Source organism: Oenanthe melanoleuca, chromosome 15, assembly GCF_029582105.1.
Source record: "Oenanthe melanoleuca isolate GR-GAL-2019-014 chromosome 15, OMel1.0, whole genome shotgun sequence".
Taxonomy (NCBI): domain Eukaryota; kingdom Metazoa; phylum Chordata; class Aves; order Passeriformes; family Muscicapidae; genus Oenanthe; species Oenanthe melanoleuca.
Window position 1 is genome coordinate 2,815,321 of NC_079349.1, and position 17,082 is coordinate 2,832,402.

The 17,082-nt window shown below is 43.1% G+C and overlaps 1 protein-coding gene across 1 annotated transcript; it reads left to right on the plus strand.

The window, feature by feature from the left end:
• The first annotated feature begins 5,839 nt into the window (after nucleotides 1–5,839).
• ORAI1 (ORAI calcium release-activated calcium modulator 1) lies at nucleotides 5,840–16,759 on the plus strand. The gene is made up of 2 exons (XM_056504625.1): nucleotides 5,840–6,107; nucleotides 13,520–16,759. The coding sequence occupies exons 1-2, from the start codon at nucleotides 5,994–5,996 to the stop codon at nucleotides 14,084–14,086; spliced, it is 681 nt and encodes a 226-aa protein (XP_056360600.1). The 5' UTR covers nucleotides 5,840–5,993; the 3' UTR covers nucleotides 14,087–16,759.
• Nucleotides 16,760–17,082: the final 323 nt, after the last annotated feature.

The window sequence follows — 17,082 nt, forward strand, 5'->3', positions numbered from 1 at the left end:
ACGACGTAGAGACGGGGTAGAGAGTGGCGAATTAATGTAGCGAACACTTGAAAATAATCTTATAGTACACGGACTTGGGGTTAATTGTGGTGGTGGCTTCGCTCCGTGCCTCTGCCACACGTGCGGTGCAGCTCGGCGCCGAACGCGCACCCCGGCTGGTTCCGGCACCGCTCCCGGCACTGCACCCACGTGTCTTGTGAGAACCGGTCATAAAATCTAGACTGTATTGTAAATGGTGTTAAACAGGTGTTAAATAAATCAGAATTGCGTTTGCAATATGCATGTACAACAGGTAGTTAGAAATCGCATGAAAAAGTAGGTAAAAATGCTATAAAGTAGCTGCTGATACAAAAAATCTGCAGGATGGAGATCCTACAGTTCCTAAAACTATCGGTGGGTCTCATTTCTACAACACCCACTAACATCTACTCTAAATTGATGCTGAGCAAGTATTGGGACCATCTGATTGCAATAGCAAGGTCAGAGTGCAGGTTTTGAACAGCCCCCAGGTTCCACAGCGTGGCTCCTCTCTGAAGTGACATCCTTTACTTCCCCCACACGCTCCCCAGAAAGGGAACATCAAAGGATACCCAAACCCAGGGTCGGAGCTGATGGCTTTGGCAGTGTTCCTCTGGTTTGCTTTTTGCAATCAGTTAAGCATCCTAGGTATTACAGGAAATATATTAAGTGTTAATGCAAAATGTAAAACACATTCAAATTCAGATTTGCAGGCCTTGCCATTGATCCCTTTGGAAAGATCCCTGTTTTAATGATAAAGGCATAATAATGATAATGGATAAAGGCAGGAGAGGACAGAGTTCTAACAGGATTTAAAGCAGCAAGCTTCTCCTTCTGATTCTGCCAAGAACTGTTTGCAAATCTTGAAAAAATCATGTAATCTTTCTCTAACATCTCCCTACTTGCAGATGATTGAACTTTATTATGGTATGGAAGTGTTTTATAGGCTATATATTGAAGTGTGGATTCCAGATGTCTGTTGGGGCAAGTGCATTATTAATCCATAATCCTGAGGAGATATATACATATCTCGACCTTTCAGCCAAGATTACTCAATCTTAAAATTAAATACATGTGTACATCTGTAGGATTGAGGTCAGAATACAAGATAAATGGATGTTACTAGAGAATCATCAGACAAAAAAACACATCATCCATCCATGCTGCAAAAGTCTACCAAAAGAGACAGAACAGAGACATAAAAGAAAATCAACTCATTTTTCTAAATTTTTTTCTTTTGGACACAGACAATCTGAGAGTCTTGGTGTATCAAGCAAACCCACCAAGGACTGTATCCATCACATACACCTGGAAACACCAGAGCACATTATGGAAGTGTGGAAGTAAATGTTTCAGAAACAACACAGTTTCTATCTACAGATCTCCAAAAATAGAAAACACTTTTTAAACATTGTTTTAAGACAGAAATGATATCTATTCAACTACAGTTCATTATACCATGGAAACAATCTGTGTGTCAATAACAAAAAAACCTATCCCAAACTTAAAAGAACTGGGGGAAAAAAGAGGAGGGGGAATATGTAGGTTGTGGATGATGAGAATATCCATATCCACAGCTGCATTAGACAGGATAGAAACATTTAGAAGCAATATTAAATTCCCATGCTTAGTCCTGGCTGATGAGGGCTGGGTCTGGTTTCCCCTCTAAGCAGATCATGGCAGAGTTTTCCAACAGTGCCCAGAGCTGGGCCCCATCAGGCAATACTTGCATGGGACAGCCCAGGGCTGACACAAGACTGGCCTTCTTCACTTCAAAAACACGGGAAAAATACATCAACATTGTGATACTGTGTCAAAACCACAGTATCAACTGTGGAAAGGGAGTGGTGGTTATTGGGAAAGGGACTGGGCTGAACTCCATGAAAAAAAACACTAGAACTTTTTTTTTGCTAGATGTTAATGCAGCTTAAATTATTTAAGATCTAATCATGCCAAGGCGCTGGATCCTGACCTCGTTAGCTTGGAACTGGGAACTGTCATTTAATTAATGTTGTACTGCAGGGCTCCTGCTGAAACCAGAGCTGAAGTGCTCTGCTGGGGAAGGCTCTATGAACACACAATATCATTTCACCCCACTGAGCTTTAAAACAGTTACTTCCCATTCCCAGAATGGACTAGACTAATCTTAAAACATTTTTGAAAATAAAATTTATCCAGTAAGATCTACCATTCTATACTTTCTTTACCTTGGGTTAAGATGGAAGATGAGTTATTAAAGTATTTCACTGTTTTGTGAGGGAAGCTGAAATACAATTTTTCTAGATATGGCAGACCAAAACCTTTCATCTGCAGAAACTCCATCAACTAAATGTTAAGCTCTACTTCAGATGAGATTTGCAAAGCTGTTTCCCTTAACCTCCCTGGGACTGCTGGCAAAGCCGTGTTTGCCTTTTGCAAGTTCAGATGTGTTGTTTTTAATGCAGATCTACCATGACTTCCACTTTGTGGTGGCTTGATTCGGGTTGGGTGCAGTAACAGGAACAAATAGAAGTGCTGATTTGCATGTGAAGTTGAAGATACGTTTTAGCAAAGCTGCTCTGCCGAGGGCAGCACCTCGGTGTGCTGAGCACCGGATCACATTAATCACAGGGTACTCAGAGAACCTATTCAGCCTCCTACAGAAAATACAGAAGTACATTTTTAGCAGAAAAAAAAGAACTGTGAGTATCCTTGTGACAGTGTACAGATTTCTCGGGGCTTTCTGGAAAGAAACTTGGACTTCTGCCACCTGCTCCAATTGTGTTCATGCATAAATGATCCAGAGAACGGGTTGACATTACCTCTAATTAGGGGTAATAACAGCCTGCTGCTGAAAGGGCCAGTTCCCTTCTCCTGCATGTACATCCCTCACTTTTCCTGCTTTAGGTCTGGTGTTGGTGCAACCACGGGGTGAGTCAGTTCAGTGACCCAATCCGGCAGAAAACTCAGCCATTAAGGAAAAAAATTATCTATTTATTTCATTAGGTCAATCCACTGAAGCTGTGTAGCCATTTGATGGGTGCGATGCACAGGCTGGGAGGGCTGAGATGAAGGGAGAGGGCAGGACACACCCTTTTGGTGGCCGTCTGCAATTGCACGGGTCACAGGTGACAGCAAACCCCAGCTCTGAGCTCCAGCGTGACTTCAGAAGAACTCCCTGAAGCATTTCTAAGAGTTAATTAAGCATGGCTGACTCTCTTAGTTTCAGCTCACTCTAGAGTGGCAGTGTAGAGGTGTGCCATAATGAGTAATAGAGTTGGAAATAATTTATCCTGTTTAGTTTGTACCTCAGGTGGAGCTGTAAAATGGGACAGAAAGGGAAAAGGGTGCACTGCTGTGCTCCTCATATTGATCCTTAATGTATGTTTTCCTGTTTAACAAACTGATTTTTATTTTCTTTCTTACAGGAAAGGAATGTTTATTTCAAAGCTACAACACTGAGGCTTGGAATCTCAAAATGACATATGGGCCTGGTTTGGCCCATGAGATTAAATGCTTTCACTGATTCTGCAGGTCCTTTTTCATACTTTTTCTCTGAATGAAATACAAACTCAGCAGTACATCAGTGTTTAAGGTTGTTGTATCTCTCAAAGCCCTTTCCAATAAACAGGAATAAGAGTGATGGACAGAAAAACAGAAGAACAGTGAGTTCAAAGAGTCTATTTTAATACAGTTATTTAGAAAGTCACTTGAAGTCCCTGTCAGATGTATGTCTCTTGCAGGTGTTTTGTTGGGTTTTTTTTTAGAAAAATCTGATTTTAGGGAACAGGTCAAGACCTAGTGCAGTAGTATTCCCTCATGATGTTACACTTCAATCATAATTTTGCACACAAACAAGAAGAAATTGTGAACAATCCACATTGGTTATGTACATGTACATAAACATTTGTCATAACTTATGAGCAGCAATATAAAATATTTTGAAATATGTAATTCCACAGGACAGAGACTTAAACGTTTGCCTGAGATGTGGAGGAAGTTCTAGTTACTGCTTTTTGATGGTTATCATATCTCCCTAGAAAAAAGTGACAAATCACAATTGGTTTGCTCTTAGCCTCAGGCAGCAGTGGGAGATAGAGAATGTTCATTTTGGGGCGGTCTTCTGTTCTGTATTTTGGGGGGTGGGGGGGGGCTGTTAATAATTAAAGCACACCAGAGGAGTAGTGTTTTATAACCACAGACTCATTTAAGTTGTGAAAAACCTTTAGGATCAACAAGTCTAACCACAAACCTAACAGTGACAAAACCACCTCTAAATTTTAAGTTGGACTTCCACTCAAATGGATCCTACATCCAAAAAAGAGAAGGAAGGTGGCCAAAATTCCGTGGAGTCAGTGATAGAACAGCAAAGGCTTTTATGGAAAGGCAAAGTCAAACTCATTCATGTACTGAGGTGTTTTAATGCCCCTGTAGATAAAATCTCACCCGAAGTTGTTTATAACTAGAGGACTGTGTTTATTTCCCGAGAAGGGAATGAGATCAGATCTGTATAGTATAGGGAATGCCTCCAAAGACTTCAAATCCTTAAGATTATTTTTCTTAGATGTTTTTGCTACATCTTTTTTTAAAAGAATGCCTTGTACATGAAAAGCATCAAATGACTTTGTTGGTATCGATTGTCGTTCCCTTTGTTGTGCATCAGGAAGTGAAGAACCTTGCAAATCAGAAAGGTGTGAAGAACAAAGCAAAAATGTTAAAGACGATCTGCCGTGATTTTCCTACTTGTAAATAAGGTGGAAAATGTCAAAACAACACAAACTAACGACGCTTTTGATTGCTAATGGAACTAGCATGGATTAATCTCCTAGGTGACCATCCATGTGCCTGTTAATAGTAAAAGTATCTTTATCGAGTATTGGTTGTGTTGTTAAAATCCTATTTTTCTTAAATACAAATTGGTAACAACAGGTTTGTTTCTTACACATCTCGTAAGTCTTAGGATGCACAAACTTGATGTGGCACAAGCAGTGTGTTGCCTCACCTTTTCAGAAATCACCTTCACAACTGTGTCAAGTATTCACTAGGTAGTTCTGCTCTACTCCTCAATTTTCCCTCTGTAAAACACAGAAAAAAAAATGAATTATGGTTTAAAGGGTTTATGTGAACCTGGTAATAAAAAAATCTTTCAACACTGGCATGTGTAGATGTTGAAATGTTCTGCTTAATCAACCTTATCAAGTGCTTGCTGATAAAGGCGGGTTTATCATGAGCTCTGGGCCTACAAAATGTTGTGAAAACCATGAACTACGTAACAAAGGGTTAGGTGGGTCAATTTTAACTGGAAGTGGGGGTGGATGCTCTGACCAGTCTGGACCCCCTGGACAGGTTAAGTTAAATGTTTAAGCATTTTAGGACGGGTAGCTACAGAAGGAAGATGTTGAAGCCCGGCTTTGTGTTTTGCTCTGAGAGACGTGTTGTAAGCAGACACCCTATCCTGTCCGCCCTGGGGGGCACAGGGCCTCCCGTTTTGGGCTGAGGGGCACAAACCCACCGGAAACTACAGATTCCCGTCAGCTGCACTCCAGCTGAGCTGCTCACCGGGGGAAGGCGGCGGAGGCTGCGGCGGGGCCCAGGGCCCGGGGCCCGGGGCTCGGGGCGGGGCTCGGGGAGCGGCTCGGCCCCGCCGCCCCTCAGGGCCCGCGGCTCTCCCGGCGTGGCGCCCCCTGGCGGCGGGCGGTGCCCCCGGGGCACAGCGCGCGCCCCGAAGGAGGCCCGAGGCTGCCGGGAAGCGGCGGCGCGCGGCGGGGCGGGGCGGGCCCAGGGGCGGGGCCAGGCGGCGCGGGCCAATAGGACGCGGCGGGGCGGGGCGGGGCGCGCAGGCTCTCGGGGCGCGCGGCGGGCGCGGCCCCGGGCCGGCAGAGCCGCGCTGCCGCCATGGGGTGTTAGCGCGGCCGGGCCCGCTGTGCCGGAAAGAGCCGCCGCCGCCCGCCGGCCCCGCTCCGCCTCGCTCCGCTCCGCTCATCCGCCCCGAGCCCATGAGCCTGAACGAGCACTCGATGCAGGCGCTGTCCTGGCGGAAGCTCTACCTGAGCCGAGCCAAGCTGAAAGCCTCCAGCCGCACCTCCGCGTTGCTCTCCGGCTTCGCCATGGTGAGCGCCCGGCCCGACGGGCGGGGGGTGGCAGGGGGCCGGGAGCGCTGCCGCCGCTTCTGCTTGTCCCGCCGGAGCTCGCTGCGGTGAGGACGGGGAGCCGAGACCCCCCGGGCGCTGCCCCCGGAGCGGCGTGTGGCACCTGGGGCGGCGGGCAGCGGGCGGGCGCTGCTGCTGCTGCCGCCGCCGGGAGCGCCCGGCCCGCCCCGGGCAGCGGGGGCAACGCGCCCGGCAGCTCGCTTCGGTAGCTCGTTTGTTTTGGAGCTCCTCATGGCACGAGTTCAGAGCTGCCTCTCGGGTTTTATCTCCGCCAAATAATGCAAGATTTGTTGGATCGTTGCGAGTTTCCCCCGCGGAAGATGCTCGGGATCGCAGGAGCCGCGGTGCCTGCCGCGGGTGGGGGTTCACCGTGGGGCGCTCCGGGGTGTCGGGAGCGAAGGGGCCGCGCACGGAGCCCGCAGCGCTGCCCGGGCTCGGGGCTTCCATCCCGAGCCTCTCTCAGACGCGCAGCGAGGACAAGGGCAACTGTTGCGCTGAAGCTGCATTTAAATAAACCAAGAAATACAATTGATTACAGTTGGTTGTGCCGCCCAGTGTCACCCATCATCAGTGCTTTGCAGTTGCGAGGTTTCTAGCTTTTATTTAAGGAAGACTTGACTGTTATTTGGAGTTTCGTGCGTGGTTTAGAAACGTTTTTTGTTTTTGTTTTTTGTTCGTGTGCATTTTCTTTCGAGTTTGATGTGAAACAGTGTAGTAGCCCGAACTATCTCATATGAAAGTTCCATATAATTTGAAATACAGTAACTCACAGACTTCCTCATCTGCCGAGACATTGACAGGCAAAGCTGCGAACTGTGCCCTGAGCCCCTTTACGCAGCTGTTAAAACGCTTCACGGTTTATAAATTCGTAATTTCACTCCTCTGACTTGCTGTATTTTGATTTTTTTTGCCCCGCTTTTAACAAACTGAATACTTTCAGCCATTAAATCTACTCCTTTCCAGAGCCATTGTTACAATGATGCTGTTGGAAAACACAGCAGCCTCCTGACGGTCAAATAAATGTCACTGTCCTCCAATGGCTAAAAACAGACCACAGCTCTTGGGGAGGTGGTGGAGTGCTGCTGGTTTGAGTGACAGGCGGCTGTGTGCTTGCGTTTGAGTCGCTTCTCCTTGGGTAACACGCATCCGGCTGGGAGCTCGCACGGCGCTTCTGATAACGAGTTCTCCTTGTCGAACACCCCTTCTGCCGTCTCAGAGCGGTTTGTGGCTTTTACATTGAGAGAAACATGTGGAAAAATGTAGTTTGTTGGGGTTTATAAATTTTCTTTCTGAGGGAGGTTGCATCTCAGTGTAAATGCTATTGTTTTATGGTCATAGTTAATGTCTTGAATTCCTTGGTTTTTCTCTAAAGATGTGGTATATAGACTCTCAAAATCCGTGGATGTATGAGGTGAGGCTTCTGCTTGTTTCTTAATTCTCTAAAATTTTAGGGGTTCGGTCTCCTGCTGTTGAAAACTGCTGCTTTTTCTAATTACTATGAGTGTTATATGTGAACATTCATATTCAAGTTTTTCGAAAGCTCCCCCTCAAAAAAACCCATTTTTTTTCTTCCTTTAACAAGTTCAGTGTGGAAATCCACCCAGAGTCTGTTTGGTTTTGCACTGACGGTCCTAGTCCTAGTCCTTCCTAATCTTGTTTCAGAAAAGCTGAGGAAACTTTCAAGTATTTTTAGATTTCTTTTAAAAACTTTAAAGTTTTCCCTCTGCCTGGAAAAAAAACTGGGCTGTTCTGTCATGACTGTGCATTGTTTATTGACTGCAGTTCTTTGGCACCTGATACTTGAGCGAAATGCTGCAAAGTACATTGTAGTCTTGGATCAAAGCTGGCAACAGCAATGAAGGGTCATTGTTCTTCTCTTTTCCTTATCAGGCAAGGAAGAAAGAGCTTAAGTGACACATGCAGGACCACCCAGTGAATCGATGGGAACTGTCAGGGGTGGAACGTGCAGGTTTTCATGCCAGCCCCATTGATCCTTGCGCTTTGATTAAAGAGTAGTGTCCTGTAGTAGAAGCTAAGTTTATCCCTGTTGAAGTGTTCCATTTTTCTGGACTATTTTTATGTGCAGCTGCAGCCATTTTGCAAGGTTTTTCCCCTCAGGATTGGTGATGTATACCCTGGTGGAATGAGGCACGCCAAAGGCAAGGCATTGCTCAGGTCAGTGAGCTGGAGTATGAAACGCTCAGCCAGGATTCAAACCCTGAAGTGTTATGTTTCCTCAGAGAAGATTAAAAACCTTTTTAATTATTAGTTTTGTTCTAGGATTTGCCACTGTGTGTGAGCTTCAGAAACAGTTGCAGGGGCTTGTGGTGGAGAGCTGAGCTCACCCCAGTAAACCTAAGCATTTCCTTCACTCAGGTTTCCATGGATGCTATCATCCATTGCCATATGTCTGAGGGAAAATCCATGAAGTTTATAACCTCATTTAGTACACTTTTCCAATTTATTGAGCCAGCTAGTAGTATCAATCCTCCAAATTGTAAATGTGAAATTGTAGGGGATGTGTAGTGCATTAAAGAATGGAGGATTACTTCCATACACTGGTGGGGGCAATCAAATATTTCTCACTTCTGTATTACAGCCCAGATATTGTTGCGTGATCTTCCCTCTCATGCTTGGCTTTATCTGTTTTTATTTTTCACAGTGAATAGGCTGCTGACAGGCTATTTTTATTTAAACAATTATTCTGACTTGTTGGCATCATTTTGTCATCAGGAATGCATAACATGTAGCACAACAAGGTTACAATATGCGCGTCAGAATCCATAGAAAAGTTGTTAAATACCACTAGTCATAAAACCAGAAGACTCAACATCTCCTCTTGCCACCAATTAACAGTTTTGTGAAAATTACTGAGTCAGAACTACGGGTCTGAACTGTACACTACAGTAGATGGGATATATATGCTTCAAATATTGAGCATCATCAAAGAACTGTCAACTCTTGCCTTTGAAGTATGGCCAGTATGGTCTCCTGAAGACAGCTTCAGTCATGTTCTGCAGAAGACTGACAGCAGTCATAAATATTTATTAAGCTGATTTCCATAATAACAGTTGGTGCTAAGGTAAGGTTCAGTAGGACCTGGGGCCGCTGGTGTCAGAGCTGTACAGGTGCTCAAGACAGCATTGTCCTTGTCTAGTAAAGGTCACTTGGCTGTTCTAAACACTAAAACAATCTCTATAGAAGTTTATAAGAAGTATTTAAATGGGTTGCTGGTAGAATAGCATGAAACAGTGGCAGTTTGTAACCTGCAGGAAAAATTACAGTTTTGTGGCTTCTGCTTCCACTTAGCCTTAGCTGTATTACAGATGCTGCTGCCCTTACAGGTTGGAGCTGTGCTGGAGAATCTTCCCCCATGCAAAAAGTTTCTTCTATTCCAGTCACAAAAGGAAAGTTTTGTGCATCCTTTGAACATCCCTGTCTGGAGGTTATAGACGAGCAAGGCAGGCAGTGTGGAGTATTTGGGGCCCTTGCTGTTCTGTCTTGGAGTAGCTGAGTGGCTGCTGCAGTTTGGAGGATGTAAAGGGGATGCTGAGCCTCTGGATAATCTGAACTTGTACTTACTGAATAGATTAGCTGTAAGTTACACTGTGTAGAGGGGTATTAGTTCCTCAATCACACGGGTATTGCCTTTTCATGTTTGCTAGCAAAGTAAAATGAGATCCTGTATTTGTACTCCAGTGTCAGCATCAGCAAATATTAATGTGTTTTGCCATTCTACAGCATACAATAATCTACAGAGTCAAGATCCTGAACTAATGGATGAATGTTGCTTAGTTTCCCTTCCGTATGAAAGCAGTAAATAAGATCATTATTTTGACTTATCTGTTTTTAATTTCCGGTGAGTTATTCTGGCTCATACAGAGCCTCTGTATGAGTTGTTTATAACTCTTTATGAATGGTGCAGACAGTCTGTGAGAGCCTGGCTCTGTGCCTCTGTCTCTGGAGTGAATTGTACTGTCAGGAAAGCAGGGAGCCAGCCAGAGGAGCTGAATCCCAGGGATGCTCTGACACTCAGCTCATTATTGAGTTTCCTCTGCGGTCCCACCCATTGACAAGCAATGATGGATGGGTCCTCAAAAAATGCAGTTGTGATGTTTGATCAACACAGCTTTCTTTTAAACCATTCCTGACATGCTAGACTGTATAAAAATGCAGTCCCAGTACAGGGTTATATTCCCACCAATCTGAGCTCAGAGGCATCTTTGTGGGGAAGGGGAGGAAAGGAAGTAAATAATAAATAGCTCATAGATAATACAGATTTACTTGAGATAAGGCATTTTATGTCCTTTTCTCTACAGCACTGTTTACTGATTTTGAAAAAGATGTAAGCCTGTGATTTTAATTTAAAAGCAGGGACTTTATTTAAGCCCCTCTGGTCTAATAAGATATGGGAGCCTTATGAACAAGGAAGTGAAATAAACTTGGTCAGTATTGAACTTAAAAAGAAGTTGAAGTACAGATTTTTATTGGGGGCAAGTTGTTAAATTTCCTGCAATATGGTCATAATCAGGCTGCTGTGACTCTGAAATCCAGGACTGATGAAGGCCTAACACTGTTATGTCCCAAAATTCAGTTACCTTCTAAAAACATCTGAATGCCACCATTTTTGGGCTTATGAGAGCTTCAGTCTTGTGTCCTAACGTCATGAGTCCTTTAGTTCTGTCAAGAAGCTGTACTTCAGATGTACAGCTTTGTCAAGAGCCATAGTAAATCTGTCAGTCATATCTCTAGGATGATCTGAAGTTAAAGTTAGCTCTTCTTTGAACCAGGGATTAGCCCAGATGACCTCTTGAGGTGTCTTCCAGCCCACATTACACTGTGATTACACAGCAAGGCAGGACACTTGGAGCATGGCAGCTGCACAGTCAAATCATGCAGCAAGTGTTCAGAGTTTTGAAAGTGGAGGAGGATAAGGTGCTAAAAGTGTTGTACTGGAAAGTGTGCACCCACTGACGACAGTTCCTGCCCTGAGCAGCTCTTCTGAAGAAATAGAGCAGGAACATATCTTGCCTAGAATGTCATCATGTACCTGTGAGTTCAGGCGTTATATGAATTTGGATCATGTCAGATGATCTCATCAGGGCCCTGCTCTTGCAGGTATTACTTTACAAGAGCAGTTGTGATCAGTTTCTTTTGAAATTGCAGCATGAGCAAAGGAGGGAAGAACTTCTGGCACTTTGCATTGCTGTTAGAAAACAGGCACAGGCCCTTATGGTGAAAAATGAAGCTTTTTGGTTCAGGTGCCTGGCTCAAGCTTGGCCCAGGAAGTAAACTCAGAGTTGAAAAGAGTTGGCAGTTTTTCTGCTAGTTTACACTGAAAGAGTTCCCAAATTAGCTTTGCTGAGAGTTTGAGGAGACAGAAAACATGAACTGTTTTCATTTATGGGTCAGGCTGGGGTTACTCTGCCAGACACGAACACAAGGTACTCAAAATCAGATGCTTGATATCATTAGTATGGAGGCATTGATAAATGGAAATATAAAATGTCTTTAGTTTGGCAAACTAAATACCATCAGTTCTTAAAAGAAAATAAAGTCTTCATCTCATGAAGCTCTTTAGTATCATGTTTGTTATCATACTAAGAACTAGGATAAAGGATTAAAGTGTCTTGCCATGCTAGATGGCTTTGAGTCTAGGCATGGCAGAAGACTTACAAGAAAAAATCTTTAAGTGTAACAATGAATCCTCTGTGGTGAAGGATTGCAATTGTTCTGTGTAAAACACAGGCAGCCCAACATCCGACGAGTACATTGTGACTTAACAAACAGTCCTGCAGAAGAGAGACCTGACAAGCAAATGTTTATCCTTTCAAACATGAAGTTTCCCACAGCTGAAAAATGGTATTTTTAAATCCTCGAGCAAGGACTGCATATGCATTAATATAATTTCTTGTTGAGTTTCTTGTACACTTGGAAACTGCTTGCTAGTTGGCTGGGTGGTTAGGCTTGTGACAATAAAAGCCTTCAATAAAGGAATTAAAAAATTGGCAAATGGCCTTGAATGCCTGTTGAAACATGTCTGAGCAAAACCCTGGGTTGCCTTAATATATTGGGTGCATTAGTGATTAAGAGTTCTGGTGTCCTGGAACATTCATAAGAAGATGGATCCAGGACTAGATTAGCTTGGCTCAGCTCTTGCAGAATAGTGAGGTTTGAATGTTCCTGCTGCTTTTGCAGCTGTCTTTGAGCCCTGGTTTCCATGCCTCCCTGCATCCATGTTACCATGAATCTTTCTTCCTATCAGCTTGATGTGGTTATATTTCAGATTGTTGTCAGGTTTTTTCCTCTGCATTTTAACTGTATTTTGTCTGAGTTCCTTTTAATGAGTTTCTTTGAGAAAGGGAACTGAACATAGATACCTTGGTGCATTATTCCCTCTTTTGAACTGTCCTTTGCCTGAAAGGCATATTTATCAGGAAAGATCATTCCAGGAGAGCTGTTTGGATAAATGTCACTCATCAATTGCACATATGCACAAAACCATCTGTCAGTTTTAAAACCAGTTAAAAGGCATTCCAGTTAATTTTCTTTGTCAGATATATCCCAGCTGGTTTTATGGGTTTCCTAGTGCTGTTATTTAATGCTGATTTTTTACTCCTTAGGCACAGGCATGCTTGGAAATCTAAGGTTACCAGAAGGGCATGGCTGCATATGGTAGTGGAGAGCTGGAACATCTTCCTGAATAGCCCATCTTTGGGGGAGCAGTGATGCCTGGGAGCACTGTTATCTTTTCTGGAGACATTGTCTTTCCTCCAGCCTCTAGCAGGCTTGCTGCCATGGGCATTGTGGAGACTCACATTTTGAATCTGTGTTCCACAGTCTGCTTAAATACTTGAGTGAAAGAATATAGCTGAGAGCCCCATGGAAAGGTGATCTTTCTCATGAAAGGTATCTGCACTTTAGAACTTAAATCCAAATATCCAAGGAGGAAGGACCACCGAGGTTGTTTCAGACAGTCCCCTGCCTTTGCAGCCTTTCATAGATGCTTCAAAAGACTTTGTAAGTGAAAGACTAAAAGCTGCGTCTTCAATATAACACAAAAGGAGAAATATTTCACTTAAGGAGTCCAAATATACTGTTCGTAAGGGTCAGCTGTTTTGCTGGCAGGAGCTGCAGGTGGCAAGGTGGTTGTAGGTTTGCTCTACAACAGTATAAGAGTGAAAACAGTGGCCTTTGCTTGGTAGCTCAGACCTAAATTTGGACCTAATGAAGAGGGTGCATGAAGAGAAATGTAAATACAGACTCACTTTGTTTGGATCAGATGATCTTCCAGAAACATGGTGTAAACTTTGAATAACCTGTAGTCAATATAAGATGTAGGTAACTGCATCTCTCTCCCCTTTCCTTTTCAGGTGGCTATGGTGGAAGTTCAGCTTGATGCAGACCACGACTATCCTCAGGGGCTCTTGATAGCCTTCAGTGCCTGCACTACTGTGCTTGTTGCAGTTCACCTTTTTGCACTCATGATAAGTACCTGCATTCTTCCAAACATAGAGGCTGTTAGCAATGTGCATAACCTCAACTCTGTCAAGGAATCTCCTCACGAGCGCATGCACCGGCACATTGAGCTCGCGTGGGCATTTTCCACTGTCATTGGGACTTTGCTCTTTCTTGCAGAAGTGGTGTTACTGTGCTGGGTGAAGTTCCTTCCTTTAAAGAAGAAAACTGACAACACCCCACAAAGCAACAGTTCTAGCATCACATCAGGACAGGCAGCAGCCATTGCATCGACATCCATTATGGTGCCCTTTGGATTGATTTTCATTGTGTTTGCAGTCCATTTCTACCGGTCACTGGTGAGCCACAAAACAGACAGACAATTTCAGGAACTCAATGAACTTGCTGAATTTGCACGGCTCCAGGATCAGCTGGATCACAGAGGTGATGCTGTCACCTCAGCTGTCACCAATTTTGCATAAACCTAAATAAACCCATTATTCTGCTTCTGCCTTATGGTGACTCCCTGTGGATGAACTGGTCGAACTGCTGATTACTGTTTAAAGAATAATTATAAATATTCTAACCCTTTAGAGAGGGGGAAAAATGTTCCTTTCATACAAGTTTTGGTATCTGAAGGAATGGATGGTGGGGTGTGATTGCACTGTGTGAGCAGCCCTCCTTCTGTGAACACTGTCTCGCATCTTTCTCGTTAATGCTGAATGGTGGCTGTATAAATACATGGAAAATAACATTGTACATTTGGGTATTTGTTAGGAATGGATAGAGAAGTTGTGGATTTTTTTTCTCTGTTTATCTGATGTTGGCATTTACTAGAAGATACTGCTTGTCCTATCCATATTGCATGGCATGATACAAATTACTTGGGACATGCAGCAATTAGCACTCGGTTTCAGTGCTAGCGCTGCTCTCCCTGGAAAGCCTGACAGATGGTAGGAGTGAAAGCTTTCCCAGCACTTTCCCCAGTATGTTTTGCTGCCAAGTAATTATTACTTTGCTGATTTCTCCAGTGCCTTTTTCCCATGGCACTTAGACATTTTGTAACTTGCTAAACACCCAGGACAAGACTTACTGCGATGTGGTGTGGCCACATGAGTAGGAATGAGACTCGACTCTTCTCTTCCATGGAAGAAAATAAAAGCAATAATTGTTTTAAAGTTCTCATGAGCTGGCACATATTATCTGGAGAGATAGATTTGCCTGTTTCTCATTTAAGAATCTTTTTTTAAAAAGAAGGAACTAGATGGAAATTATCACTGGATAATTTTTTTTTGCTTGAAAATCAGAACCACTGCTGTTTTTTTTCCAAGCCAAAGTAGTAATTATTTTATACTTTTATATTGAAAATATATTTTTAATAAATCCTCAGAAACAAGCAGCAAAAGGTGCTTTCTCTGTGTTGGATTCCCAAGTAATTAGCTATGCCTTTGTCTTCCTTGTTTAGAAAAGTGTTCTCTTCGCTGAAGTGTTGTATTTAATAACTCATTATAGATTTTTTGCTTTCAAAGGATCTGGAAGACAACTTTCGTTGATGTATATTTATTTATGAAAGTAGATTATTTGTAATTAATATTGCTGCTTTCTTTCAGACACCTCTGTGACATCAAGGCTACTGTGTTGTTCATTTCCTCTAAGCAAAAACTTCCATTTGGTCTCCTAGATAAGAGGTTTGTCCAAGAAAGATTCCAGCAGTCTTGGGCTGCTTCAGTAATTCTGGCTATGACTAGGAGTTGAATTTTTTGGAACACAGTTCTTCTATAGAGTAGCTTTGGGCTTTAATGGGTAAAAGCTGGTTTTTGAACACAAACTGAGACAAGTTTCAAGCCAAAGGAAAAAAACCAAAACAAACTAGCTATCACTAGTCGTAGCTGTCACTGTGGAATAGAAACCTGGGATTTTGCCATGAGACAGGAGGGACTGTGACAGTCCAGTGGAGCTGTGCCTGGGCTGAACGTGGTCTCTCACAGGCTCCATCTCAGGTTATCCCAATGTACTTGCAATCTGTACAAAGTGCCTGTGGAGTTCAGGTGCAGAGTGTGGTTACTACTGAAGCAGATGGGGACTGATCTCTCCTGTCAGCAGCACTGCAGTGCAAAGTGTTGACAAGGTCATCCGTGGTGCCTTTGTATTCTAAAAACATAACTATTAAAAAAAAACAAACTGCTGTGCTGTTTGTTTTTTTCAGCAGCAGTCGTGGTTCACAAGCAGCAAGCAGCTTTCCCCTTGGTGTTTTCACAAGCCCTGGCATACAGAGGGCAATTACAGCTCTGCCATGACATGCTTCAAATATGTTCTATTCCTGTTGTAAATCTGATGGTGAGGATTGTAACTACAGGTGTTTGTTCATGGAGCACTGGAAGCATTGCTTTAGTGAAGGTCGTAAGGAAGCAGCATTCCAAATCACAAAATCTTGGTAGTAGGCACAAAATGTATTTTCCCATCCTTTACTGAACTTTCCCACTTCTGTCTTAGGAAAACAGGCCCCTAAAATCCCCCACCAAAGGAAGAAAACCTGACATGGTATTCACACTAGAGCAACTGATTGGAAAGGTGTGGTCAGGTGTAAAAATTTTACTTCTGTCTGTAAATTTTGTTCTGGTTCATGGTTCTGAATGGAAGTCCAGAAAATCTGTTTTCCAAGTTTATTTTGTAAAATTCCTTGCTGTTCTGGAAAAGTAGCTGAATTTCTCTTTGATTTGTGGATCTTTTACAAAGTGACTGAGAAGTGTGGGGTTTTCTTGTTGTTTAAGACATACAGAATTAGAAGCTAGTGGGACATAGTTATTTTTAGTTTTCTCAAGCTGGTAGGCTCTGAGCTAATGGCACTGTTATTACAGCTAATTTTCTGACTATTTTCTGCACTTTAAGCCATGATATCAAGTATGTTTTTGTCATTTTCCACCTGTGGAAATGGAAATGAAAGTTACACCTTGGGTACCTTTGTCACTGTGTACCCAGGCAGTAACCAGACACAAATATGTGGATCTAAACGTTGAGTGCACTTAAATTTTTTTTTATCCCGTATTTATACTAACGGTGTTAGGCATTTACCTCAATCATTTTAAACATTGGTTATTGTATATCTCTTATTTGGGTATAAAATACTTTAATGAAATAAAATATACTCAATTGTTGTGGATTATTTGTTATTTAGAGGCCTAAAATATACTTACTAATTGAAACATAATCTGTCACAACTTCAAAAGCCATTTTGGGTCACAGGTGTGTATTGGGTTGTGTTTGGGGGGAGTAGGGGACACAATTACTTGATTGTACTTTTCTATATGCTTTTAAAACATACTAGAAACTCTCCTTTTCTACAGCAAAGGCTTTCAAACCAATAGGAGTGTGATTTCTTAGCAGGAAGGATAAGAGGAACTGAGCAAGGAGTCACTGCTTGTCTTCCAGTGTTTTGGTGTTTGTCTTTTGGTTTTTTTCCCATCAGTTTTTTTCCTTT